We start from the raw sequence: 21,240 nt of genomic DNA, 5'->3' as shown, positions 1-21,240 counted from the left end.
TTGATTTCTAGTTTCATAGCATTATGGTCGGAAAAGATGCTTGATGTCATTTCAGTTCTCTTAAATTTGTTGAGGCTTGCTTTGTTTCCCAACATACGGTCTATCCTTGAGAATGTTCCACGCGCACTTGAGAAGAATGTGTAACCTGCTGTTTTTGGATGGAGTGTTCTATATATATCTATTAAGTCCATCTGGTCTAGTTTTTCATTTAATTCTACAGTTTCCTTGTTGACTTTCTGTCTGGATGATCTATCTGTTGGTGTTAGTGGGGTGTTGAGGTCCCCTACTATTACTGTGTTATTGTTGATATCTCCTTTTAGTTTTGTTAATAGTTGCTTTAAGTACTTTCATGCTCCTGTGTTGAGTGTGTATATATTGATAAGTGTTATGTCTTCTTGATGGAGTGTCCCTTTTATCATTATAAACTGCCCCTCTTTCTCTCTCTTTACCTGTTTTGCCTTGAAGTCTACTTTGTCTGATATAAGTATGGGGATGCCTGCTTTCTTACATTCACTATTAGCTTGGAATATCGTCTTCCATCCCTTCACTCTGAGTCTGTGTTTGTCTTTGGGGCTGAGGTGTGTTTCCTGGAGGCAGCATATTGTTGGGTCTTGTTCTTTAATCCATCCTGCCACTCTGTGTCTTTTGATTGGAGAATTCAACCCATTTATATTTAGAGTGATTATTGAAATGTGAGGGCCTGATGCTGCCATTTTATCGCATGTTTTCCGGTTCTCCTGTATTTTCTTTGTTTCTCGTCCCATGAATTTCGCATTACCAATTCAGTTAGGTAGTTTTCTACGTTGATTTTCTTCTTATTTGTAATTTGTGCATCTGTTCCAATTATTTGTTTAATGGTTACCATGTGGTTTGTATAAAATATCTCATAGATGAGATAGTCCACTTTCTGATGGCCTGTTATTTCCTTAGACTAAGCCGGTTCCATCCCTTTCCTCTTCCCCTTCTAAGTTGTTGTTGTCACATCTTTTTTTCTTCTTTTTTTAAAGATTTTATTTTTTCCTTTTTCTCCCCAAAGGCCCCCGGTACATAGTTGTATATTCTTTGTTGTGGGTCCTTCTAGTTGTGGCATGTGGGACGCTGCCTCAGCATGATTTGATGAGCAGTGCCATGTCCGTGCCCAGGATTCGAACCAACGAAACACTGGGCCACCTGCAGTGGAGTGCGCGAACTTAACCGCTCGGCCACGGGGCCAGCCCCTCTTTTTTTCTTCTTGTGTTGTGAGTTTGTGGTTAAAATGACAAGATTATATTTATTCTTGGTGTTTCCCTTCCTTTTATCTTTAATGCTATACTTAAGCATTTGCTAACCTGATGGAAACCTGCAACTTTCTGATTTTGTCTTTCTGCTTATCTCCATTGCTCAGGGTTTTGTAGCCCCTTTCCTTTTTTTTTTTTTTTTTTAGGTATGAGGGCCTTCCAGAGCATTTCTTGTGGGGGGGGTGGGGTTCTTGTGGCGATGAACTCCCTTAACTTTTGTTTGTCTGGGAAAGTTTTAACTTCTCCATCATATTTGAAGGATATTTTCACTGGATAGAGTATTCTTGGCTGCAAGTTTTTGTCTTTCAGAGTTTTGACTATATCATTCCACTCTCTCCTAGCCTGTAATGTTTCTGCTGAGAAATCTGCTGACAGCCTGATAGGGGTTCCTTTGTAGGTTATTTTCTTTTGCCTTGCTGCCCTTAATATTTTCTCTTTGTCATTGACTTTTGCCAGCTTCACTACTGTATGCCTTGGGGTTGGTCTCTTTACATTGATAAAGTTTGGAGATCTATTAGCTTCTGTCACATGGAATTCCAGCTCTCTCCCCAGGTTTGGGAAGTTCTCAGCTGTTATTTCTTTGAACTAGCTTTCTGCTCCCTTCTCCTTCTCTTCTCCCTCTGGGATACCTATAATCCTTATGTTGCATGTCCTAATTGAATCAGATACTTCTTGGAGAATTTCCTTATTTCTTTTTAGTCTTAGTTCTCTCTCCTCCTCTATCTGAAGCATTTCTATATTCTGTCCTCCAGACTGCTAATTCTGTCCTCCATGTTATCAGCCCTACTGTTCAGGGAGTCCAGATTTTTCTTAATCTCCTCCATTGTGTTTTTCATCTCCAACATTTCTGATTGGTTCTTCTTTATAGTATCAAGCTTTTTGTGACGTAACTCCTGAACTCATTGAGTTGTCTATCTGTATTCTCTTTTCTTGTTTGAGGAAGATTAACCCTGAGCTAACATCTGCTGCCAATCCTCCTCTTCTTTGCTGAGGAAGACTGGTCCTGACCTAACATCCGTGCCCATCTTCCTCCACTTTGTATGTGGGACCCCTGCCACAGCATGGCTTGCCAAGCCATGCCATGTCCACACCCGGCAGCTGAACTGGTGAACCCCGGGCCACCAAAGCGGAACATACGCACTTAACCTCTGTGCCACCGGGCTGGCCCCTGTATTCACTTTTAACTCATTGAGCTTTTTAATGATAGCTATTTTGAATTCTTTGTCATTTAGGTTATAGATTTCTGTGTCTTCTGGGTTGTTTTCTGGGTACTTGTCATTTTCCTTCTGTTCTGGAGATTTAATATGTTTTCTCATATTGCTTTATGGTGTGGATTTGTGCCTCCGCATAGAGGTAAAGTTTGGTTACTGCTTCCACTTGCTGCCAGTGGGGGGGAGGGGCAGCAGCTGTGTCATCTGTGCCAACCAGGATCCCTGTCAGCTGTTCCTGACCAAGCCTGGGCCACTCCTTGGGATCACAGTGTCCCTGTGGGGTCTCCTGTCAGCTGTGGAAACAATCACATAGGGGCTTTGGGTTGCTGGTGCCTGCTCTCACAGACCCACCTAGACATGCTCCCTCCTTAGGGTCTGCAGCGGTGTTATGGGCTTTTGCGGCAGCCGAGAGCTGGTTTGCCCAGAGTCGCAGGTCTGCCACTGTCTGGTCCTGCTGGATCTCACTTGCCCACTCTGGGCTGCAGCCGAGCTATGGGCATCTAATGCAGCCAACAGTTAGCTCACCCGGCCGCACAACTTCTGCTCTTAGGTCGCCCAGCCTTTGTGCTTGCTGGCTGGGGCCTCTCCACTCCGGCTGGGTAGAGACTCTCCCTGCGGCCACTGTGGGACCGTAGATTTTCCCACTGGACAGAGGAGCAATCACAGGAGGCTTAGGGATGTGGTCACCTGTTTCCACAGTCTCACCGATGCGCATGCCCACCCTCAGGGCTGTGGTGTTGCTATGAGCATGTCAGCCGGGAGGGAGTCGCCTGCAGGTACTAGGCTGTCTGGGGGCCGGAGAGTTCTCACCTGTCTCCACCTTCTCCCTGGGCGCAGTCCATCCACCTTCTGATATTAGCAGCGCGGTTCTCTCAGGCATCCTGAGGTGCTGCGTGAGTATCCTCCATTGATCAAGAAATGTTCATTTAGTTGTAGTTTGAAAGGGGAGAGACAAGGAAAACTGCTCACTCTGCCATGTTGCTGATGTCACTCCCTGTCTCTGTTATTTAGTAGCTGCAGAATTACTGTTCAGTTTTAGCCAGATCCTAAAGCCAGTTAAGAGCAGGGAATGAGCAGACCAGGAGTGAGGCTTGCTTTTTAGCCATTTTAAGCCTCGATCCTAGCCGTGCCTGTTTTTTCTTTCTTTTGAGGAAGATTAGGCCTGAGCTAACATCTCTGCCCATCTTCCTCTATTTATATGTAGGACACCTGCCACAGCATGGCTTGATAAGCGGTGTGTGGGTCTGCACTGGGGATCCAAACTGGCAAACCCAGGACCACCAAAGCGGAGGATGTGAACTTAACCACCACACCACTTGGCCCGCCCCGTGTGTTTTTTATTTCAAACTGACATATTTTTGGGGGAGAGGTAGGGTTATAGAAAAGTAAACAGGAATGCTCTGACATGTTTTCTGCATCAACTGGAGCTCAATTTCTGTTGGTTTTTGATGGAGGTTACTGGCTTGCAATCTTTTTCTTTTTTTACAGAGAAAAATGGTCAAGAAAAGGGATCATATCTGTTGAAGAAGTGGGTAGGTCAACATAATGGCCTACCCACATGGTTTAATTTAAAGACAGAATTTGATAAAATCCTTCCTAGTATTGGTGGTTTATTCCCCGCGCCACCCCCCCCCCCATAGGTGATATTTATATGCAGAGCCTTTTTGACTACCCAAAGTCAAGAAATTGCCCTTGTTTCTGGGATGGGGAATCATTAAATGTCTCTTGAAATTTGCCAGTAAAATAGTGCAGAATTTCACTTTGGCTGATTTGCTAGTATACAGAAATGGCCCGTTCTTCAAGGTTTACAGTGCCTGTCGATAGGAAGCCGCTAAAATGGATTGTTTACTGATAATTACTAAACTGTATAATTACCCAGCATTTATTCTCTTCCCCCTCCCCCACTACTAGTTTGATAATTACTTTAGAATAATAAAGTTTTCAAAAAAAAGTAGAATGCTTAGCCTGTTCTTCTGGAATATTCTTTTTTTCTTCTCAGTTTACTATCCTCCTTTTGAGGATAAATTCTTGTTTCCCTTCTCTATCCTGTAGTTTGGTTTGTACACTGATGGGCCTTTTCCAGATATAAATTTTGTAGTGAGATAAGAAGCCTCTACTTTAAGGACCAATTAAATCAGGAAAAGATGATGCCCTCATAGTTATTGTCTTCCAGTTCCTAATTTTCAGGAAACTGATTATGTCAGTAGCCTAGTTATCTGATAATAAGGTTACATTGTCCAAATAAGGTCGCTTTAGAAGAAAATGAAGTAAAGCTGGCTCTTTATCTGGCAGCCTTTCCCTGTTTATTTTCTACAGAGTGGCGTTTATTTTACATTTTTTTATCAGTCTCAGCTCAGAAAGCTGAGAAGAAAGTAAGAGCGGACTGAAAGCTCAGAGAGTGGGCTATTTCTGTGTTGAGTCGGTGAGCTCTTCCTCGCTCTGCTGCTCATCTTCAGACCTGCTGCCCGGGTGGGGGCTGTTAGTCACATGTGGCTGCTGAGCTCTAGAAATGTGGCTACTCTCAGCTGAGAAGTGCTGTGTCTGTAAAATGCACACCAAATGTCAAAGACTCAGTATGAAAAAAATAAATCATTTCTAAATAAATTTGTATATTGATCACATATTGAAATGGTAATATTTGGGGTATATTGAGTAAAATGAAATCTATTAATTTCACCCATTTCTTTTTGCTTTTTAATGTGCTTCTAGAAAATGTAAAATTTCACACATGGCTCACCTTCTGTTTCACTTGGACAGCACTGCGCTGGACAGTCTGTTTCTGAGAGACCCCAAGGTCATTCAGGGGGAATGTGCATTTTTTTAAATTGTCTGCCATGGTTTTGCCACTACTTCCAGGGAATGACGTTGTCATTTCTTTTACTAGTGACACGTTGACTAACTGGGGTCTTGTGATTTGTTTTGCTTTGCTAGTGATGATGGCCAAAGAGAAGCCGCCAATAACGGTAGTCGGAGACGTTGGAGGGCGCATCGCCATCATTGTGGTATGGTCCCGTGTCATCCTTCACGTGCAGAGATGACACTACTGGCTCTTAGTAAATTGTCCACCTTTGGATTGTGTTTCCAGTAACAATGATAGAGTTAAATGGCTCCATCTATCCTTTCTCACCCAAACTCCCTTAGGACACATAGCAGAAATTTTTATATAGATGAACAGGGATCATTGTAACCTACAGATGTCAGAAGAACATGTTAACTCCCGTAAGAAAATTCAACCCCGTGAATAACCTTTGTCAGAAAGGGTCTAGATTCCATCACAGTAGCTGACCTACTGAACCGTCAGCTTTGGGGCCATGAGGTGAACTACATATGAGCTGTTCCATCCTTACTAATGAGAAAAAGAGCCTCATTCTTTACACTTGAACGTGATATATTTGCTCCCAGGTCTAAGTGCCTTTGCTGGGCCAGAGGATCAGTCCTTACAATGGCTCACTTTATTTCTATGTTCCCTCGTTTAACTTTCTCTTGGAAAAAAGTACATGGGACACTGGCTCTGTAGGATTAATCAGAAATTCGAAACAGGGAAATGAGTCTTGGCAGTCCTAAACTCTGCTTTGAATGTCACACGTGACCGTAAGACTTTGCTGCTCTTTGTGCAGAAAGTACAGGCCACACGCCTTGTTGCTGTTTCTGGATGTTCGGTCTTTCACCCAGTGAGACAGCTCTGGTTTTCTGTTGGACATCCTCTGAAACAAAGTGCAGGGAAGGGCGGAGCGCTGTGTGTTGCTAGATGGAGATGAAGGGAGCTCCTTAGTACTAACTCGGGTCTCTTCTCAGGATGACATCATTGATGACGTGGAAAGTTTTGTTGCTGCCGCAGAGATCCTGAAAGAGAGAGGAGCCTACAAGATCTATGTCATGGCCACGCACGGCATCCTGTCTGCAGAGGCGCCCCGCCTGATCGAGGAGTCCACCATTGACGAGGTCTGTCTGCTCTCACAGGCTTGGAGCCGAGAGCTTGAGTCAAGATTTGCTGCTGTCTTTTCTGTGAAGAGTGAAATGACTGAGTCAGTGTTGCTTAATCCCTCTCTAGAGGGCCTAATGCAGTAGTGCTTTTTGGTGGCTAGTGGTTTGTTGGGCAGATAGAAAGTTAGGAATATATATCTCTTTTCATAAAGATTTGCTTTATGTACTTCATTATAGTTTGTATTTCAGTATAGTTTGATACAGTCATTTTCTTAAGACCTGAATTCCTCCCTGATCATATGAAAGCTTTGCGCAGTGCTGGGCCTCCCCTCTCGTTTCTGCATGCACAGACCATGATAGTCATAATCTTAGCTTTTGAACCATGTAACCTTTCCCTTGTATAAAGTTGGTTAAGTTTAGTTCATAAAAACTTTACCCAGTGGAATAAGGTTTTGTAGTTTGGAACTTTGGTTTCGGGTACTAAATGTTAGATAAACTTTTCTGAGTGACCACTTGGTCACACGTCAGTAACAGTGTTTATTTTCCATTGCTGCAATGACTAGGTGGTGGTGACGAATACTGTCCCTCATGAGGTGCAGAAGCTGCAGTGTCCCAAGATAAAGACTGTGGACATCAGTTTGATTCTTTCTGAAGCAATTCGGAGAATCCACAATGGGGAGTCCATGGCGTACCTTTTCCGGAACATCACGGTGGATGACTAGCTTTCGTGGCTGCCTCGACCCTGGAGCTCCTAAGGGAAAGTGGAAAGCCGTGCCGCCACTTATGTACAGTGTTTCCTTTCAAGGGAGGACTGGAAATGTCTGGAGTCAGATAGTCTCTCTCACCAAGTTTGGTAGGTAGGAGGCATTACATTAAGATAGTCAAAAGGAAGACAGAGCTAACAGGTAAATGGCCTTAAATGTTTACTGTTGTCACCCTGTTCCTTAAACAAAAGTTACAGACACCTTCCTGAAAAGAATCTGAAAATCTTACTGATATTGAAAAGGAGTTCAAGGTAGATAAGGTCTTAACTCGCTAATGTTCATTGAGTTGTTTCAGCCGCAGGGAGGCGTACGTGTTGATGTTGAACGTGGGGAAGCTGCGTGCCCGGGAACTGTTTCCATTCTGATTGTCCTTCCCAATCAACTTCATGGAAATCTTTTGTAGAGAATCATATTTTCTTTGAGAAATTGCTGTGCCTACAGCCATTGAACAATGAAACTTTTGTGGTGTTACTCCTGGTAAGGGTGTCAGATTAGAGAATAACATACTGTCTCTGGATATCTGTGTTGCTCTTAATTTGCAAATAAAAGAATTTGTTGTCTTGCTGGTCTGTTGACTGCATTGCAAGCTGCCCGCTCTCCTTCACGGTGACTGACTTCTGTCCAGACTGCAGAAGACAATGGGGGCTGGCCCCGTGGCCGAGTGGCTAAGTTCGCGCGCTCCGCTGCAGGCGGCCCAGTGTTTCGTTGGTTCGAATCCTGGGCGCGGACATGGCACTGCTCATCAGACCACGCTGAGGCAGCTTCCCACATGCCACAACTAGAAGGACCCACAACGAAGAATATACAACTATGTACCGGGGGCCTTTGGGGAGAAAAAGGAAAAAATTAAAAAAAAAAAAAAAGAAGACAATGGACATAAAATAAAGGGTGGTCCGGGACATGGCTGGTCCCAAACCCTAGATAGAAGTCTCCTGCAGGTCCCATCCCCTTCCTAAGCATTGAAGTTAAATCCTTGTCGAATGGTATATTTAAAATCTAAATTTTTAAGAAGTAGAAGTAATTGTATTTTTCCTGTGTGATTTACTGCATTTCTCAGGACTGCACTGGGCCTTTCTGCCCGGCAGTCACAATTACATGATCACAACTCCAGTTATCCCACATTTGTCAGGTAGGCCTTGCTGCAAATGTGGGATAACCCTTTTATACCTTTTAGTCTGATTCAAGTCAGAGCTGAACAGAACGGGAGGGAGGAGTGTCTGCTGGGAAAGGAAATGGAACTGCTCGTGGGTCCTGTTAGTTCCTGAGAGAGAATAAAGGACAACTCACTGGAATTTCTCTGCAGGGAAGTTTCCTTGACATTTTTATCTCTTTCCTAATGACTAGAAGTTCCCAGCCCACAGTCAAGACTCTGAGCACATTAGATTTTTTAAGCACACGAATAAGTTGCCTTCTGTTATAGTCCAAGTAGGGGAATTCTGAGCAAAGAACTTAATTACAAAATAATTAGTGTGGTGGCAGAAGCAGAGCTGTGGACTGTTACTCAGGTGACCTGTCCTTATCCGTAAGGTCAGGCAGATGACTTGTCCTTTCTGGGCCTCTGTCATCTCCTGTAAAAAGGGAGGTTTGAATTGAAAGCTGTGGTTTCAGTGAAAGCTCCTCAACTCCCAAGTTCCATTTATACCTCCAGTTAATGTTTTCTTTCCTGTGTCTCTTTAGAGATTTTTAAGTGTACTTATTTTGCAAAAGCGTTTAGTAGAATATATTTCCTGAGATTATAATTAGAATATATTAGGATACGCCCTTTCCGTTGGCATTTCGTGAGTCATAATATGTGCCTGGTGTGATACCAAGTCTCAGGATGTGAAAAGGAAAACGTGAGGCCTCAGGGAGCTGACATCCCGGCCGTAGCTGATGTAGGAGTGGTGGTAGTAACTTTCTTCTGGAAAGTCACTGAACTTAGAATTGAGAAAGGTCACACACCACAGCCTCCAGTAAGCTGATGCTGGGTCCCAAGGCCCTTCACTATGTGATCTGGCCTTGAGCTTTGTAAGGTAAGTGTGTAAGTGCACAGAAGACTGCAAAGAATGTGACCACCCACCCAACGGCCTTCTGTGTGCCAGGCACTGGGGATGCAATGGTGAGCAAGAGTCCTTGGGTGTTAGCCTTATGGACGTTACAGACGCACAGTTAACTCTGTTCCCAAGGAACTCTGGTTTTCGGAGGGGAAAGGGGGGACAGGGACGTGAAGGGTTTTAATTAAGTTTTACCAGCTCAGACTAAACAAAATTTGTAAATTAGTTAAAATAGGAGTACATAGTACAGACGCGTTCACAGGTTTTCATTAGCTTTCCCAAATAGAAACACTGAAATTTTACGTTTTCTGGAAGAACCCGGCATGGCGGAGGCCAGCCTCAATTGTTGAGAGCACCAAGTTCGTCTCGTCCTGTCTAATCCTGCTTTGTAATGAGCTGAGATCCTGGCGCTTGACCAGATGAATCTGTTTTAAGATAAATTAGGCCAGGGCAGCACAGAAAAGGCCTGTCATCTGGTGGCTAATTGGAACCGCCTGAGTAGTGAGCGGTGGTTTCCAAGTTACCCTCCCTTCTGATTGAGCAAAATGATATGGAACTGTCCCCAAGGGGCCCAAGGCCTCAGGGCCGCTTAGGGACATGCCACTGCCCTGCCTAATGGAACAGCTGAGGACAAAGCGTAGTTGCCATGATACCCCTGAAATCTCTCCATTCTTGGTGGCCCCCAAGGGCGAGTGACTCGTGGGCCCTTCTGGGTTAAGCAACGGCTGGAATCTAGGTGGACCTCAGGCCTCTTCCCTCCCCCATTTGATGTGTTCCCAGACAGAAAGGCCTTGGCACAGCCCAGAGCGCCTTTCCGCCGGGGCGTTTATGAGAATAAAGATCAGTGGCGCCTTGGAGTATGGCCAAGGCTCCCCCAGACCCCGTGAAGACAGGCTCCCCTTGTGAGTTTGGGGGTGGCTTCGAGCACGGGCAGGTCGGGAAAGGCGCGGCGGCCGGCTCTCCGCGGGCGCGTTCTTCCGCGGAATCCTGGGGGCGCGCTGGGGCCACCACAAGCGGGGAGCGAACGGGGCCGCCCTCGCGTTCCAAACGCCCGCCGGCCGCGAGAGGAGGGCCGCCCAGGGCTGGAGCTCCGAGAGCCAGGCCGGAAAGCAGACGGCGGCGAGGCGGGTTCCCGCGGGCGAAGAGTGGGCAGCGCGGCGCCCGGGCGCTTCCTCTCCGTCCTCCGGGAGGGCGCCAGACCGTGGCTGGTGCCCGGCGCGGCTAGGCGCAAGGGCAGGGGCGCCCCGGGGCCTCGCAGGGACCCCGAAGGGCCCCAGAGGAGCGGGGAGCAGTGAGGGGGGCGCGGAGCGCTCCTGAGAGGGCGCAGGATGCCGCCCGCGACGGCGGCCACCAAGGTCACCCTCCGGGAGCTGGCCGACCTCGCCATCGGCACCCCGGAGCTGGGCGCCGTCAACTTCACGGCCCTGCACACGCTCATCGTGGCCATGCTCAAGTGCCTCAACCTGCGGGAGACGCGGATCGACTTCCAGGCGCCGTCGCCCGAGCAGGGTCTCTCCTTGGAGCTCCCCCAGGCCTCGCTTAGCGCCCCGCAGCTGGCGACGCCCAAAGAGAGGCGGAGGAGCAGCGGCGCGGGCAGGGCGCCGCCGGTGCTGGAGGGCCAGGTGAAGGAGCTGGGCGCGCAGGTCCAGGACCTCAGCAGGCAGCTCAAGACCATGGGGAGCCAGGTTCAGGGCATCGCGTCCCACGTGCAGCATCTCAGCGCCACGGCCAGCGGGCTCAACGCGAACACCCGGAGGTGGCTGGAGGAGGAGACGGCCATGCTGATGCCCGAGAAGCCGCGAATGGAGGCAATGAAAATCAGGAAGGACAGCGAGGCGGTCAGCGGCCCCCGGGTGAGCGCGCAGGGCCCCGGGCACACCTTCCGCCCCTCCAGCCCACTCTGCAGCCCCGGCTGGAGCTGACCCCAGAAGGCGCCCAGCGTCCCCGCGGGGCGGTGGCGTGGGGAGGGCCGGGCGCCAGGCCTCCGTGCGGCCCTGCCCCACGCGGCCCATGCTCTACCTTGCAGACCATGGAGCTGCTCCACGACGTCACGGAAGACGTGAAAACCCTGAAAGAAGTTCACCAAAAGGCGCAAGAGCTGCCCGAGTTGAACCCCCAGGTGAGGGCGTGGGGACCCCACCTCTGAGTGCCCAGTTGCCCCTTCCCACGCAGCCTCTTTCCTCGCCACTGTTTACACGGGGGCTCACCCACCGCTTATCAAACACCCAAGGATCCTGAACCAACCCAGAGGGGAGTGGACAACTTCTCAATATTCTTTGAGCGAATTTTCTTTAAACAAGAATGGAGAAATAAGGTGGTGGTGAGACAAAGCTCAGTCCAAGAGGAGGGGCTCTGGGATGCAGAGAGTTAGCGGCTCGCTGGGCGGTGCAGCGGGCAGCAACGCTTCCACTGGGGTGGTTGTTTCCTTGGAGAGAGAAGTACAGATCCTTGGCATCAGCACTTTCCAACAATCGGCAGGGACTGCCGACTGAAACAGAGTCTGGGTAAAGGTTAATTCCTCTATTTGATCATCAAGATGAGGAGTTTGAATCCTGGGAAACAGTTGAACAGAACACTCTGATCAAACTGCCTTGCGGTGCCAGGGTTTCAGGGCAGCTTCTCTCTCTCACAAAACAGCGCACTGCAGCGAAGAGGGAAAAACTCACAACTAGATTTCACGTGTGTCCAAAACGGGATTAGGGTACATCTGGTTTTCCTCTAGATTATGCGTGAAAGTAACATAAACAAGAATTCCTTGGTTACACGTCAAACAAGTTCAGAGACGCTGATGTTACCTATGTGTGGATGGAGGCAAGGACCAGGGTCGTTCTTTATTCCCTCAATCTCCAAGAAATGCAGCTGGGGGTGTCTGAGCGAGGTTCCCTTTATCTCTTCCTGTTCCTGGTTTCTCCAGCTGGCATCTTCAGTGGTGAGCCCAGGGGTTGCGAGGTCATTTGACAGGCTGACGGTGGCCTGCACGGCCACTCCCCAGGACAGCGTGGATGCTATTGCACTGACTTAAAGTCCGCGCAGGATTCCTGGCTTGCTGGATTTGCCTGTCAGGCCAGGTAGAGGGGTCCCAAAAATCTGACCACAGGACCCAAAGCATGTCACTTCAGGAGATACTAGGCCATGCTCCTATTTCAGGCCCCTCCGAGGCCCACATGGGGGATTAGAGCTGGAAGGAGAAGGAGGAGCAGTGAGGAGGAGGCTCAGGGAGAGGCTGAGAAGAGAGACTTGCGGGAAAAGAAAAGCTCAAAGGAGGCAGGAGGCAGCAAGCCCCTGGGGGGACGCCTGCCCGCTGATCCCATTCGTTGTCAGCTAGGCCCTGAGACCCGGCAGGACTCATCTCGCTCTGGGAAGCTTTTCTTTTTGAAGTCTGGTGTTTTTTGGGTTTAGGTTGATTTTGCTTTTTGGACAAAAGGCTTGCTTTACCTTTAGATTCTCAGATTCTGAAGGTTCGCAGATTTGCTCTGGTTCTTTTGAGGTGCTTTTCTCTTTAAACAGCACAGACATTCAGAAACCCTTGAAGTAGCCGACCGTTTCTGTCCTTGAGAGGCGAGGTCAGCCTTGTCCTACAGGGCTGGAACGTTTCATTAGTGGGTGGTGTGAAATGGATGCCGGGACCAAAGGACCCAACCCTGCATTAGCGCTTGCTCTTGGCATGCTGTCCCCCGACACCACGCCACTGCACCCCACTTCCCTTCCTCTGGTTGGCTCAGAAGAGATTGGGGAGCCTGGCTGACCAGCCTTCTCTCTACCCTCTGCTCCTCTCAGATCTACACCTCTTCTCCCCTGTGTGTGTGCATGTGTGCAGAGGGGCCACAGGTGTGGCTGCTTTGATCCTCCATCTCTGAACTCTTCTTCCAGAAACTCGTCCAGCGGGTTGATGAACTAGAGAGGCTAATCAGAGGCCGGGAAGAATTCCTGGTAATATCGGCCGGTTCTGTGGGAAAGGGCCCTCAAGAGGGGAGCGGAGGATGTTTTCTCTCAGCCTGGCCCCTATCTTGGGGCTCACCCAGACTCCCGCCTGGATGTCTGCACCCCGCCAGGCTGGGGTGCTGTGTGCCCTTTGCCTCTCAGGGCACTGCCCCTAGATTGAGGAGAAATCCTGTCCATCCCTGCCCAGCACTCCATCAGGGGCCCCATGGGACAGGAGACTGGCTGCCCAAGACTCACTGGCCACTTGAAGGACAGTGCCTTCTCCTTGGGCTTAGGGCTGTGGAAGGACCCCCCCCGACCCCCCCCCCCCATTAGCTCAGTTCTGTTCTTAAAGCTTCCCGGGATCACACTAGGTGTGCGTGTTGCACTGTGGTGTGTATGTATGCACGCACATGTTGTCTGCTCCCGTCAGGATCAAATTGGCCGGAAGCTGAGTGTGATGCCTGTTGGAGAAGAAGTCACGATGGTCACCTGGGAGGAGCTGGAGCAAGCAATTACTGACGGCTGGAGAGCCTCACAACAGGTAAACAAATGGGGGGCCTGGGCTCCCCTGAACCTCTCCCTTTTTACTACTACACAGTATTCCATTATGTGGATGTTCATAATTTACTTCACGTGTTTCCTATTATGGATATTTTTAATGTTTTTCTCCCAATCTTATAAGAAACCATGTTCCAGTGTGACATTCACACAGTGAACATACTCACAGGGTAAGTTCCTAGAAATGGAATGTGCGTTTGTGACTTGGCTAGCTTTTTGCCAGATTGCCTCCAGTGGATGTGGTTCCAATTTAGACCCCCACCAGCAACGTAGGAGAGAACTTGTTTCTCAGTATCCCCACCAGCACTGTCCACTGGTACCCAATTTTTTGAGCGTGGCCAATAGGTTGGATGGGAAACAGTGTCTGGGTGTAGTTTTGATTTGCTTTCGCAGCTTTTCAAAATTCCTTTACAGTGTGTCTTGAAATGCACGAGTCTCTTCACTATTAGTGGACAAAGGTGGCCAACCCTGGAAATAAAACCTCTTCAGGGGGCCCTCTGCGGATGGTGACTTTTACACATGGGTGTCTACATCTGTCTGTCCCAAGACAGTGCGCAGGCTAACCAATTCATTTTCAAATCCCAGCCTTTCTTCATCTGAATAATATGGGTATTTGCAAATGGCCCTCAAGGACAAGGATCGGCTGCCCTTTTGGTCTTGAATTCCTCTTCCCCTGGGTTTGTGCATCTGAGTCACTCAGAGAGGATCACAGCAGTGTACACACACAAGCAGGGGACCAGAGTGGAGGCTTTGGTGCCACCAAGTGGCCATCTGAAGTGTGCCAAATATTATCCGGGTACAAAAGACAGCCTGCTTTCTGAATTCTTGGCCTCTTCAGAGGAAAAGTAGCATCAGAAAGGGCTGGGAGGCCGGCCTGGTGGCACAACGGTTAAGTGCGCACGTTCCGCTTCCATGGCCCGGGGTTTGTGGTCCAGATCCTGCGTGCAGACATGGCACCACTTGGCAAAAGCCATGCTGTGGCAGGCGTCCCACATATAAAGTAGAGGAAGATGGGCACGGATGTTAGCTCAGGGCCAGTCTTCCTCAGCAAAAAGAGGAGGATTGGCGGCAGATGTTAGCTCAGGGCTAATCTTCCTCAAAAAAAAAAAAGAAAAGGCTGGAAGAGGAGCCTGCAAACAAAAAGAGCAGCCTAGAAAAAGGTGGCCATTGCTTTGGCTGTTTTTTTTTTAAAACCAAGCTTTTTACACATACTGCTATCATATGTTTTGAGCAAACAACACATTTTCTTGGGTTTGTAGCAGAGGACCTGCAAGACATGTAAGCAAGCATCGACACGAGCCCCTTGAGACCCTTTTACTTCTCCAGCGCTAAGACAGGGCCAGGGTTTTGACAATTGCTCATAATCATGAACAACTCCAGAAGCAAATGAGGATCAATATAAATATGAAAAGACTTTTCAGAAGAGAACAAGCTGTGGTGGCGACAAGCTCGGCTGCTGTACTGCCTGTGATGACAGCAGTGGGGAGTTCACTGTCTCAGGCTTAGAAAGTACAACACACTTGAGACCCATTTTTCTTGTGTTGGTGTTGGGAGCCTTTAACACAAAGAGGACGTCAGGGTTTCTAAAGTAGGCATTTTTAAGGTCAATTGTGGGTTTTGGCAGACAAGGTGTTACCTCAAGGGCGATTGTGAGGCGCACCGTCTGCCTGCGCACAGTTGAGAGCCAGGGCTGAAGGCAGGGCCGTGAGAAGGGGGCATGTGATCAGCACAGAGGAGTAAACGTCCATATTTGGAGAATCAGACGTGAGAAGGGAGTTGTATTTTGATCTTCAGGAAGAAGCTGCAACTGTACGTGTAGCAGCTACAGTTAAAGGAGCTCAGAATCAGAGCGGAAGATGCCTGTTCCAGGGCGCGAGTGTGCGAAGGACACAGACCACTTGTTCCCAAGGGCGTAGTCTAAGGGGCAACGGGGCGGCTCTTTACAGCTTTGTTCATATACCCAAAGTGAAGACAATGATACTTCTTCCTCTTCTTCATCCTCCCCACCTCTCCTCCTCCTCCTACTTCTGCTAACCGTAACAAAGAACAAGAGGCTTATCATAGTCAGGAAGACCCAACCCTAGCGCTCTAGTCAAACTTGCCTGAGGGAGCGAGTAAGGCTTCCTCACTTCCCTGTGATCAAGGTCATGGATCTGAATTTCCAGCCAACGTCCTGACAGGCGTTTCACAACGGAAGAGGCTTCTAGTGACCGTCTAACTGGGTCCGTGGACCTCGAGCACAGATGTTCTCTGGCATAAATAGCACATCCGAGGTAAACAACAGTTTTTCTGAAGCTTTGTGGCCCAACAGGCTAAATAAAGTAGAAAGCAAAAAATAAAACTCTTATTTGGAGGCGTCTCTCGAGGGAGAGGCAGGTGACAACCGTGCGGTTGTGCTCACTGTTGGGTGTCCTCAGCTTTGGGACCCGAGAATAGTGGAGCGATTTGGGGAGGGGCTTCACAAGATGGAATCTGATTTCAACTAACTGGGCAAAATAGATCAGTCTAACCTCGTGGCATGTCCACAGGGAAGCAGAAATAAGAATTCTGTAATGTCCTGAGGTCATGGAAATAGCAGGTGGTGGGCTGGCGAGCTCAGTCAAGCCAGTCAGGACGAAAGCGCCCATTCTAGAGGGAGCGCCGGATCCACCCTTCCAGAGGGGAGTGGTTGCACATCCTCATTCTTCAGGTCAGCAAAGAAGTAGGGACTTAAAAGAAGTGCGTTTTGACTCAAAATTAACCCATTGCTTCAAAGATACACATTTCCCCCCACATTTTAGCATCTCTGAAATCAGGATGTGTCTTAGAGTTGATGGCATTTTATAGTTAATTGGCAGTGATTTCCTTTTCCTACTGGTTCATAAAATAATGGTATCTTAAAAGGATGCTGTCCTGGGCTTACTGAAATGTGGAGAGAGACAGCACGAGGCACATTTTGGTTAGAAAGTCCTACGATATTGATGATCTTGGAAAGTGTAGAGAGTTGAGAAGTTGTCTTAACATAGAGCGACTAGCATCTTTGACTCCAAAATTCTTGGCTTGGGGGTGCAGGGTGTAAAGGACAAAGGGACAGAGGGCTGGTCTCCAGGTTTTCCCAACAAGAAAGAGGCTGTGTGGTTCTAGTTTGGTGATTTAGAAATCTAGAAGATGAGTCTTAAGCATGGTTTGTGTGAGGAGGTCAACATCGGCATGCATTGTTTCCAGTTCCTATCATCCTCAAGAATGATGTGGGTCTAATCTAATGCCATTAATGAAAACTAACAACTTTTCTAAGACCCCATTCCACCCCCACCCCCACCTTTGTAGCTGTTCTGTCCATCTTTCTAGGATTTTGAAGTGTTTGTTCTGTGAAACCAGAACTTTGATTTTAGTGTCTGTAGTAAGCTGAATACTGGCCGCCAAAATATCCTTGCGCTAATCACAGGAACCTGGGAATGTTAATTTATATGGCAAAAGGGACTTTGCAGGTGTCATGAAGTGAAGGATCTTGAGATGGAAGATTACTCTGGATTGTCTGGGTGGGCCCAATGATGTAATCACAAAGGCCACAATAAGAGGGAGACAGAAAGAGATTCTAGGCCTGAACAGAAGCTGATGTGACCACAGAGGCAGAGATTGGAGCAATGTGGCCACAAGCCAAGGGATGCCAGCAACTGTTAGAAGGTAAAAAAAGACAAGGACATGATTTCTCCCCTCAGAGCCGCCAGTTCAGAAGGAACCAGCCCTGCCATCACCTTGTCTTTCGCCCAGCGAAACTGCTTTTGAATTCTGACCTCCCACGCTGGGAGATAACAAATTTGGGTTGTTTTAAGCCACTGAGTTTGTGGTACTTTGTAACAGCAGCCCGAGGAAACTAAAAACTCAGTCACTTTTTCCTCTTGAGGCAATTCATGAATGATTGGCTCATCCTGCAGGTTTACCTGAGGTTTTTCTGCCATTTTCTGATATTCTTGTTTCTGAACATTGGGCGGTAACCTGGGCACGAAGTCCACAGCCAATGCTTCCAAGAGTGGTTTTCTGACATTGGCAATGCGTTGGGTGTCTTTTTAAGACTTGCTTTCAAAATCTTGCCATGGCGTTAGCTTCCTTGTCTCCTCTATTTTGTTTGTAGTGATTGATTTTTAGCCCACTTGGCCTTTCTAGGGCACAGGTGATAGGCAGAACTAAGATGGCTGCCAAGCTTCCTGCCCCTGGTGTAGACACAGTTTGATCCCCTCCCCAGGTGTGGGCAGAACCTGCGGACGGGATGGGATGTCTCTCCCGGATTAGGTTGCTAGTAAATTGACTTTGAGTTAATTAAAAGGGAGATTATTCTGGGTGGCCGTGACCCAGTCAAGTAAGCCCTTCTAAGGAGGGTATCTAAGAGATGCTCTCTTGCTTGTCTCTGCATGGCCCCTAAGCAGGAGACCATGAGGCCGAGATTGAGAGCAGCCTCTAGGAGCTGACCTAGTGACTCTAGGGTGACCCTCGGCCAACAGCCCACAAGAAAACGGGAGCCTCAGTCCTCCCACCAGGAGGAACTGAATTCTGGCAACAGCCTGAATGAGCCTGGAAGACAGCCCTGAGCCTCAGAGGAGGCCACAGCCTGGCCCGGACTGCAGGCTGTGTGGCTCTGATAGAGAACCCAGCAAAGATGCGTCTGGACTTCTGACTCACAGAAACTGTGGGACAATAAACTCATGTTGTTTTGGGTGGCTATGTTTGTGGCAATTTGTTACATAGCAGTAGAAATAGAATTCTTGTTAAATGACTTGGCGCATCACTGAGAGTAGTCCCAGAGCTGGAGTTATGGGAGGGCCATTAGGCCCCTCCAGTGAGGTGGCTTCTGACCTCAGAAGCCCCAAGCTCTGACCAGGTGAGGTCCTAAGATGTTGTAAATCTCTAATGCTTCTTGGAATTTTGTAGGTTCCTCGTGAATGGTAGGGAATTGCTTTGCTAAGATTTTGTGGTCTCCTAGTGCCTGGGGAGAGCCCACCACCACCAGGGGCATGCCAGGCAGTCTCCTAACAAGAGCTGGCGCATTTGCAGCTTATCCGATGCCGGTCAACAGATTTGGACCAAGCTGCAGGTGACCTTTAAGATTATCATTGCCTGAAGTTGGATCCTGACTAAAGATGACATGATGAGGATCATAGTACAGCCTCTGGTCGGGGTCAGATATACCTAAAAGAGACGGCAGTAGGGCGACTACTAGCTCGGGCTTATGGAGAGCCATGGGGTTTTGTTTTTCTCCCACGTTTAAAATTGATTTTTTATTTTTATTTTTTTAAAATAGACTTTTTAAAGAGCAGTTTTAGGTTCACAGCGAAATTGAGAGGAAGGTATAGAGATTTCCCATTTATCGCCTGCCCCCTCTATCCACATCCCCCACCAGAGCGGTACATTTGCTAGAACTGATGAGCCTACATGGACACATCATTATCACCCATAGTTTGTCTATGCGTTCACTCCAGTGTTGGCCAATCTATGGGTTTGGACAAATGTGTAATGACATGGGTCCACCGCTATAGTATCATCACACAGAGTCGTTTCATTGCCCTAAAAATCGTCTGTGCTCTGCCTATTTATTCCTCCCTCCCCCTAACCCCTGACCACCACTGATCTTTTTACTATCTCCCTAGTTTTGCCTTTTCCAGAATGTGGTAGAGTTGGAATCACACAGTCTGTAGTCTTTTCAGACTGGCTTCTTTCACTTGGTAATATGCATTTAAGTTTCCACCATGTCCTTCCGTGGCTTGATAGCTCATTTCTTTTCAGTGCTGAATAATATTCCCTTGTCTGGCTGGGCCGCAATTTGTTTATTCATTTACCTACTGAAGGACACCTCAGTTGCTTTCAAGTTTGGGCAGTGAGGAATAAAGCTGGTATAACCATTTGTGTGCAGGTTTTTAAGTGGACATAAGTTTTTGGCTCCTTTGGGTAAATACCAAGGACTGTGATTGCTGGATCATATGAGAAGAGTATGCTCAGTTTTCTCAGAAGCTGGCAAACTGTCTTCGAAAGTGACTGCACCATTTTGCATTCTCACTGGCGTTGAATGAGAGCTCCTGTTGCTCCACGTCCTCGTCAGCATTTGGTGTTGTCAGTGTTCCGGATTTTGGCCATTCTAATAGGTGTGTAGTGGTGTCTTGTTTCAATTTGCGTTTCCCTGATGACATTCCTGGTGTTCGTAATTTGTGTCTTTTCTCTTGTGTTCCTGGTCAGCCTGTCTAGAGGTTTATCCATTATCTTGATCTACTTAAATAACTGGCTTTTGGTTTCATTGATTTTCTCTGTTGTTTTCTGTCCATTGCTTTCTGCTCTGATCTTTATTATTTCCTTTCTTCTGCTTACTTTGGGTTTAATTTGTTCTTCTTTTGCTAGTTTCTTAAGGTGCAAGCTGAGGCCATTGATTTCAGACCTTTCTTCTATTCTAATATCAGCATTTAGTGCTATAAATACATCCCTCAGTATTGCTCTAGCAGCATCCCACAAATTCTGGTTTATAGTTCAAAATACTTTCTATATCCCTTTTGATTTCATCTATAATCCATGACTTATTTAGAAGTGTGTTATTTTGTTTCTAAATACTTGGGGATTTTCCGGGGATCTTTCTGTCACTGATTCCTAACTTAATTCCATTGTGGTCAGAGAATATAATCTGTACAACTTGAATCCTTTTAAATTTGCGTATTTTATGGCCCAGAATATTGTCTCTCTTGGTAAATGTTTTCTGTGCCCTTGAGAACAATGTGTCTTCTGCTGTTGTTGGGTGAATGGTTCTGTAAAAGGGAGTGAGTTTGACAGTGTTGTTCAAGTTTACTATCTCTACTAGGGTTAAACTGTGTGCCTCCTGCACACCAGTCTCCCGAAAGATGTTGAGATCCTAACTGCCAGTACCTGTGAATGTGACTTTATTTGGAAATAGGGTCTTTGCAGATGATCAATTGAAGATGAGGTCATTAGGATGGGCCCTAATTCAAAACGACTGTGTTCTTGTAAGAAAGGGAAATTTGCACAGAGAGGCAGACATACGGAGAGAAGAGGACGTGGAGACACAGGGAGGATACCAGCTACAAGTCAAGCATGCCCGAGGCTACCAGAAGCTAGGAAAGAGCACGGAACATATTCTCCCTCACAGCCTCAGAAGGAACTAACCCTGCCAACACTTTGAGTTCAGACTTCTAGCTTCCCGAACTGTGAGACAATAAATTTCTGTTGTTTAAATCACCCAGTTTGTGGTACTTCGTTATGGCAGCTCCAGGAAATGAATACGACGTCCTTGCTGATTTTCTGCCCACTTCTGTCGATTACCGAGAGGGTTATTGAAGTGAACAACTGTGATCGTGGATTTGCCCGTTTCTCCTTGCAGTTCTCGCAGGTGTTGCTTCCTTTTGAAGCTCTGTCATTAGGTGCATAAACATTCAGGATTGTTATATCCTCTTGATGAACTGATTTCTTTATATTAAGAAGTGACCTTTTTATCCCTAGTAATATTCTTAGTTGTGAAATCTACTTTAATATTAATATAGCAGTTTCAGCTTTTTTTTTTCTTTTCTGAGTGTGAGCA

General features: G+C 47.4%; 2 protein-coding genes across 4 annotated transcripts in view; both read left to right on the top strand.

Moving 5' to 3' along the window:
* PRPSAP1 (phosphoribosyl pyrophosphate synthetase associated protein 1) overlaps positions 1-7,738 on the top strand; it is a 39,806-nt gene extending 32,068 nt beyond the window's left edge. For both annotated transcript variants that reach the window (XM_014839896.3, XM_014839898.3), the window contains 3 exons: positions 5,420-5,490; positions 6,284-6,430; positions 6,976-7,738. In XM_014839896.3, the coding sequence (XP_014695382.1) occupies positions 5,420-5,490; positions 6,284-6,430; positions 6,976-7,134 (377 nt within the window). In that variant the 3' untranslated portion in view covers positions 7,135-7,738. The remainder of the gene's footprint in view (positions 1-5,419; positions 5,491-6,283; positions 6,431-6,975) is intronic.
* Positions 7,739-10,399: 2,661 nt separating this feature from the next.
* QRICH2 (glutamine rich 2) overlaps positions 10,400-21,240 on the top strand; it is a 32,042-nt gene continuing 21,201 nt past the window's right edge. Inside the window, exons 1-4 of one of the 2 annotated variants that reach the window (XM_044746244.2) lie at positions 10,400-11,062; positions 11,236-11,328; positions 13,080-13,139; positions 13,564-13,674. In XM_044746244.2, coding sequence (XP_044602179.2) covers positions 10,538-11,062; positions 11,236-11,328; positions 13,080-13,139; positions 13,564-13,674 — 789 coding nt within the window. In that variant the 5' untranslated portion in view covers positions 10,400-10,537. The remainder of the gene's footprint in view (positions 11,063-11,235; positions 11,329-13,079; positions 13,140-13,563; positions 13,675-21,240) is intronic. The other variant, XM_044746245.2, reaches the window with a different exon arrangement.

The sequence above is a fragment of the Equus asinus genome, chromosome 13, assembly GCF_041296235.1.
Source record: "Equus asinus isolate D_3611 breed Donkey chromosome 13, EquAss-T2T_v2, whole genome shotgun sequence".
NCBI classification, from domain to species: Eukaryota; Metazoa; Chordata; class Mammalia; order Perissodactyla; family Equidae; genus Equus; species Equus asinus.
Note: the sequence above shows the minus strand (reverse complement) of the source record. Positions and strands in the feature narration are given on the sequence as shown.